Source organism: Arachis hypogaea, chromosome 3 (assembly GCF_003086295.3).
Source record: "Arachis hypogaea cultivar Tifrunner chromosome 3, arahy.Tifrunner.gnm2.J5K5, whole genome shotgun sequence".
Lineage (NCBI taxonomy): Eukaryota > Viridiplantae > Streptophyta > Magnoliopsida > Fabales > Fabaceae > Arachis > Arachis hypogaea.
The window spans coordinates 11490599-11497925 of record NC_092038.1 but is presented as its reverse complement, the minus strand read 5'-3'; the positions used below and the strand labels follow the sequence as shown (position 1 = coordinate 11497925).

The following is a 7327-nucleotide window of genomic DNA, read 5'->3' as shown; positions in this document are numbered from 1 at the left end:
TGTTCTTGAATAAAAAGAAGGATTTGTCTATCATGGGGAAAGTATAAAGTGGCTCTTTAAGATCTAAAGAGAATATGCTATTTTTGTGGTTGTGATGATTTCTTACACTATTTTTTTATATTGCATGAATGGCTTCTAAGTTAGGAAAATTATAATGAATAAATTAAAAAATGGCCCAATTATACTAATAATTTTAAGGCGTAATAAATTTAGTGAAAGAAAAATGTGGGTTTTTTGAGATTAACATATATTTAGTAAAATTAATTTATTAAATAGGTTACCTATATATCGATCATAATTTAATTTTACTCCTTTTAAAATTAATAAAAAATATATTAGCCAAATATATATTCTTAATATAAAACTAGTTTTATTTTCCGTGCTTTGCACAAGAATTTAAATTATAATCGTAAATAAATATTATTTAATATGAATATAAATTAATTTATTTTAAAATAATTGATGATATATATTTTTTTAGTATGTAAATAATAATATTTGATGTGTAATTTACTAAAAGTTTATTTATTATTATTTTTTTAAAAACTGTAGCATGAAAAGATAGTAACTTTATTCTTTATTAGTTAAAAAATGGAAATTTAATTTGAATATGGAAGTGAAGGAAGTGTTGGACTTCTGTATGGGGAAGAGGGGTGCTTTACCTTGTTATGGGATCAGATGAAGCAGAACTCGGACCCTGCGAGTTGTGTCAAAAAAAGAATTACGCAGATTAAAGAAAACGGAGGGTCCGAATTCCACTTTTCAGATTTCAAATTCCATCCGCTACAAATCGGACCATACGATTTGTGAAGCCAAATTTCATTACCAAAGAACTCGCATGGTCCGAGTTGTGTACTCTGAGTTTTTTCAATTTTTTTAACACAAATCGGAGGATCCGATTTGTGTACTTTGAATTGTTTTCAACTTTTTAAACACAAATCGGAGGGTCCGATTTGTGTACTCCCATATTTTTATAAAACACAAAAAATTACCATGTTAAAGTGTATCACACGTGTTACTTCCATATCAAAATTTTTTAGCCTTAAAAAATTATCCGTATTTTTTTATTATGCAATTAACTTGGTTAATAATTTTTATTATTGTTTTCCTACCAAAAAAATATCAACTTATATTATTCATATATTTTTTTAAAACTAATAAGTAAAAAGATATTAGCATTATTATATTTGTTATTCTAGATAATTGGGTTTATTTGGGGTTGAAAATTACACAAATGTTGTTAAAAATGAAAAATTCAATTTTAATTTTTACGTAGGTCTTACACTTGATAATCGGGTCTTACACTATTTGGTTAGAAATGAAAAATTCGATTTTAATTTTTACAAGACTAAAATACTTTTTTAGTTTAATTTAAATGACTAAGATATCATCTTTAAAACTTAAACAAAAATAAATTTAGTATTAATTTTGAAAAATACTAACCCTTCAGGTCTAAGGATGTTTAATTGTATTTGAAAATTAGTATTTGAATTTCATTATAAAAACTAAAATTTTCGTAGAATTTATTTTAAAAGACTAAAAAACTTTTTAACATTAATTTTAAAAAGACTAAATTAACGAATTTATATTGTATAATTGTATTAGAAATTATAAATTTTATATATATAAAAAATACTCAAATAATCTTATACTAAACTTTTAAAAAGATTAAATTAACTTTTTTAGGATTAATCTTATTAAATGGCTAAAATACGCTTTTATAATGAAATTTGTTTAATATATACTAAGAATTATAAATTTAAATTTTTAAAAAAACTAAAATACTCATATGATTAATGTTTAAGAGAATAAAACAATCTTTGAAGGTTAATTTGAAAAAAATATTAAAATATTATCGTAAGATTATTAATCTATACTATTTGATTGTATTAGAATTTAAAAATTTAAATATAATTAAAAAAAACTAAAATACTTTTGTAGTTTATATTTAGAGTACTAAAATATCTTTTAATATGAACAAAATTAAATTATTCTTATAGAATTAATTAAAATTGTTTGATTATATTAGAAATGAAAAAAATTAACCGTTAAAAGACTAAAATAATTTTATTAGAATTTATTTTAAATTTAGTTATATTAAAGATTGTAATTTAACTTTTAAAAAGAATAAAATATCTCTGTAATTAATTTGCATACTCATATTTTTTAATTGAATTATTGAAAAAATATTAGACTATAATAAGACTTTCTTTAAAAAAGTGATAAAAATTGTTGAGACTCAATAACACATACAAATAAAAATCATCATTGATTTGAGCACACAAAAATGTGCGTGTAAGACTGTAATGTTGTGCACATCACCAAAAGTTTGGGTTCATAAGATAAAATTATAAAAAGCTCAAAAACCTGTATTTTTTAGAGAACCCCAACATTATCTCCAATTCTATTATTTACCTTGGTCCTTTAAGCATCCAAATATACTTTCACCATCCTAGAAAGCTCCAAGAAAGAAATAAAAAGGAATATTTTTTGTGCAAACTGGAATTGGGGGAAGAGTAATATTATAACTAAATTTGTGAAGAGAATATTCATTATACACAATTGTTTTTTATTTAAAAAAGACAATTTGCTCTATTCATTGAAAGATGTTCAACACCAAGATGTTCAACACCATGACCTTTTTCTAAAAATCAACTAAAACGAGTATAAATAATTTAGTATAAATTGTTCAGGAATAGCTCCTTATTCGATATTGTTTCCACGCGACTGATTGCTATTTTGTTTGACGTAATTTTTACTCGGTGATCAACTACATATTTGTTTGGTCTTATATTCCTCTGACACTATGGGTGTAGAAACTAGAAAGTAGAGTTGGAATGTTGGATAGTGGATACATTTCAATTTATTATCAGGGCAATAATAATAGTTAAAAAAAGAGCATTCAACTTTCAATTAATTCTTTTTTAATCTCGAGAGTGACGAGAAGGAGATTATTAGAATATATCTGCTTTTGTTATCTAAAGATAATTCTTTGTTGGTTAATCCTGGCCACCATCTATCGGTTAGTACATTCAACAAATAAAATCTTAAGAAAATGTAATTTGCGTAGATTTCCCTGCTGTTATTTTTTCTCTCTTTTTTACGACAGTACTTTTTAACTGAAACCTTAGAACATGTAAACAAACTATGCAATTAGCTATTACCTTGCTCTGCCATTAATCCAACTAGTTTTGCTGGGAATGGGAAGTGGTTAGAGTTTTGGTTGAAAATTTTCTAAAATTTAGAATTGTAGGTACTTTTCACCTGCTTAAACGAATTAATAACAAGATTTTCAAAATGGAGAGGAGATGCATATGGATTGCATTATTGGCAAATCTTTGACTTAATGGAGGGGGACAAAATTGCGTCTCAGCTCTGGGTTTCACCGTTTCACATTGAAATTAGTTTAATCAGCATATGTGCCTTAAATGATTGTATATCTTGCTAACAAATCTTTTGTATATAGTTACTCCTTGCTTAATTACAACCCACGAGTTTGTAAGAAACTAGGAATGGTGCTTTGTTGACTGGCATGGCAACCGTGGCGGAAAGTTCAACCATGTTAGTTATTCGTACATTTGAGAGTTGAGACCCCCAAATTAATGAAGCCTCAGGAGTCAAGAGAGCAGCCTTCTTTGGGCAATAACAACTTGCTACTTTTTCAAACATAATAATCTTTATTTTTATATTTATATATGGAGACCTAACACCACCTGAACTTTCTTCTAGCTTCTTGCAAGGCTCAGCAATGGCTGGTTAGGCTGTGCCGCTGTGGATTAATAATAAATATAATCCTATTCAAAACAACTTTTAAGAAGTGGACGTACTTATATATAATAATAATCATTAACATGTAATATAATCTCCTTCTAAAAGATATATCAATAAAGGAGACAACTTACTGCAAACGAGGGTTGACTTGTTTGGTTTTTCCCTTCTTCCACCACCAATCTAAACCTTACGTCAACCCAGAAAAGGAAATATTAATAAAAGTGATATCTGCCCATAAAATTGATATATTGTTTGGAGAATAACTCAAAAATAAATATCAAATGTTCGTCGTTCTTGTGTGAATGTACAATAAAAAATATCTATTTATAGGCTAATGATGTAATTTAATCATAATGATAAAATCAATCTAATATCAAATTAGATAAACATAGATATTAAATATATAATATCCTAAATATATTCTAATATTGCATAGGAATATATAGAAAGTTTATATATGAGTGATGAGTAGGTAAAGCTTCTATTTGATTATTTCTCTTTTGATATGAATCACAAGAGGTAGGGTCTAATTTTAAAATGGGATTCTTTTTCCGCGAGTGAAATGACGGAGTTATATAATATTTACTTGAAAACAATTATAATAATTAATAATTGGAGAAACACTGTGGAACTAACATATATGTGGACTAAGTCATTGGTACTGAGTCCTAACAAAAGAGAAGAGAAAAGAACAATACTCTCTCTTTCAGAATTCGCAAAACGCGTTTGTTAATGTAATGCTTTTGCTTTTTCAGTCTTGTCATAAAATCCTCACCTCACCTCTATTACTCTCATCAAATCATATCCCACCATGAAATTTTCGAATTCTTCTTCTTATGGCTAACTCCTCCTTCTGCCTCCTCCTCTTCATTCTCTTCTGCTTCCTCTCTTCTGTTACTATCATAAATACACTTTCAACTGTTTCCATCTCCGAGACTTCCAACCAAACATTTATTTGTGCCTTACAGAATCCCAACCGACAAGTACAAGGACAATCTAACCTTAACTGTACAAGCTTTCCACCTGGAATCTCTCTTCAACTGAATCGTAACCTCTCATATGCTGAAATTGCTGGTGGCAGTGGATTCCTATGTGCATTGAGGACACCATCTTCTTCTAACTCCATCATGGGTTGTTGGAGATTCTCTGCCAATGCTACCAATGTTCCTTTCAAGCGTGTCTACCATGGACCTGTAATTCAAAACATGGATGCCGGAAACTCCCATGTTTGTGGCCTTGTAACTCAGAACAATAATAGCCTTAAGTGCTGGCAATGGCCTCGCTTCGATTCAAGCAAGGTCACCAACTTGTCAAGTATTGCTGTGGGAGAGAATTTTGTCTGCGGCTTATCGGAGTCATCAGGCAAGGTTACTTGCAGTGGTGGTGATACCGGAGTTGTTGGTAAGGAGCCTGGTGGCGCGCACTCTGCCATTGCAGCCGGGTTTAGGCATGCTTGTGCCATCTCCATCGATGGAAGCTTGGATTGCTGGGGTGACGTGGATCAGAAACCGCAGGGTAAGTTTGTTGATTTGGCCTTGGGAGAGAACCGAAGTTGTGCACTTAGAGATAATAGAACTGTTGCTTGTTGGGGACAGAATAATTTCAGGATTCCAAAGAGATTTGAAGGGACTTTCTTTGTGGCAATTGTGGCAAAACGAAGTGTTTTCTGTGGAATTGTGTATTCTAATTTTAGCTTGGTATGTTGGGGTGCTAAGTTTTTTGATACAAATGCTGAGGTGTTTGAAAATGTCCTCCCTGGACCTTGTAGGAGTAACTGCCCATGCGGAATCTTACTAGGCTCTGCCACACTATGCTCTTCAGGAATGTCAATTTGTACATCTTGTTCCCCAAGAAATAAGACTGGTTCGCCCTCGCCATCGCCACCACCCACAAGTAGTCCGACCGGGACTACAAAAAGTAGTGGATGGAGCAAGAAGATGGTTGCATTCTTGGTGGTTGGATGTGTTGGTTGCAGTTCCCTGCTGCTAGTGTTTTGTTTCTTCATTTACTGGCACTGCAAGGGTAAAGGAGGCCGCGTCCACGACTCTGGGCGATTGGATGAATCAGGGACTGGGAGCGCCTCGCCAAGCCACCCGGAAGGTGGAGGCGGCCGTGGAGTTCTAGAGAAGCGTTTAAGCCACGTGATCAGCTTGGGAAACGGGAGCCATTTGGAGGAATACAGCCTTCAAGTGCTTCTTGAAGCGACCAACAATTTCTCAGAGGACAAGAAAATAGGGACAGGTAGCTTTGGGTCTGTATACCATGCCACACTGCAAGAAGGCAAGGAAGTCGCCATAAAAAGAGCCGAAAACTCTCCCCATTCGCCCTCCAATGCCACCAGAAGGCAGGAAGACAAGGACAGTGCATTTGTGAACGAGCTAGAGAGCCTCTCTAGGCTCCACCACAAGAATCTGGTGAGGCTATTGGGGTTCTATGAGGACGCCAACGAGCGCATATTGGTTTACGAGTACATGAACAATGGAAGCTTAAACGAGCATCTCCACAAGCTTCATACTTCAACATTAATGTCTTGGGCCGTGCGCATCAAAGTAGCACTTGATGCAGCAAGAGGCATAGAGTACCTTCACCAATACGCAACCCCACCAATCATTCACCGCGACATAAAATCATCAAACATACTGTTAGACTCAAAGTGGACTGCCAAAGTTTCTGATTTTGGACTCTCACTCATGGGTCCTGAAGACGAAGAGTCGCATCTTTCGCTCCTTGCGGCCGGCACAGTTGGTTACATGGACCCTGAATACTACAGGCTTCAAATGCTAACTACAAAGAGCGATGTCTACAGTTTCGGAGTAGTGCTCCTGGAAATTCTGTCTGGCCACAAGGCCATACATAAAAATGAGAATGGAGTCCCAAGAAACGTGGTGGATTTCATGGTGCCATATATTAATCAAGATGAGCTTCACAGGGTGCTGGACCCAAGAGTGCCGCCGCCAACGCCCTACGAGATAGAGGCGGTGGCGTACGTTGGTTATTTGGCAGCAGATTGTGTGAGGCTGGAGGGCAGAGATCGTCCAACAATGACTGAAGTTGCAAATTACTTGGAAAAAGCATTGGCTGTGTGTTTGGCGAAACCATCCATGTCAAGATCCACAACCAACACTTCTGATGAATGAAGAACCAGTCCCTTTCTTCTTGTAGATTCCATCTCTCTTTCCTTCACTCATTTTTTCTTGTTAATACATTTTTTTAGACCTGTTTCGTTGTCACACCATGAGACAACAATTATACGCGGTCCAATTTTGTTTTTTTGTGTTTTGAATTAGTCAGGGCCGTAGATGCCTATGTATTTATTTTTATGTATTATACATTGATGGTTGCTGAACTAACCATGAAGGAAAAAATCATATTGATAATAATAAAATATAAGAATCACTTCTTAGTTCTTAATGAATTGGTACCCGCTTTAGTTTCTTAATAATTGTTGGAAGATTTTGACATACGACTACAGTAGTAACAGTAAAATCATGTGATATGAATAATAACTGCCGTGAATAATAAGGTTGAATAGCGAATCTAAATTTGATTCCAACAA

The 7327-nt window shown here is 33.2% G+C and overlaps 1 protein-coding gene across 1 annotated transcript; it reads left to right on the top strand.

The window, feature by feature from the left end:
* The first annotated feature begins 4079 nt into the window (after positions 1-4079).
* On the top strand, positions 4080-7182 carry LOC112789490 (serine/threonine-protein kinase-like protein CCR4). Its single transcript, XM_025831418.3, has one exon. The coding sequence runs from the start codon at positions 4608-4610 to the stop codon at positions 6906-6908; it is 2301 nt and encodes a 766-aa protein (XP_025687203.1). The 5' UTR covers positions 4080-4607; the 3' UTR covers positions 6909-7182.
* Positions 7183-7327: the final 145 nt, after the last annotated feature.

What these genes read in the sequence shown, in the direction of transcription:
- LOC112789490 (XM_025831418.3), top strand. Translation starts at nt 4,608, where the DNA reads ATGGCTAACTCCTCCTTCTGCCTCCTCCTCTTCATTCTCTTCTGCTTC.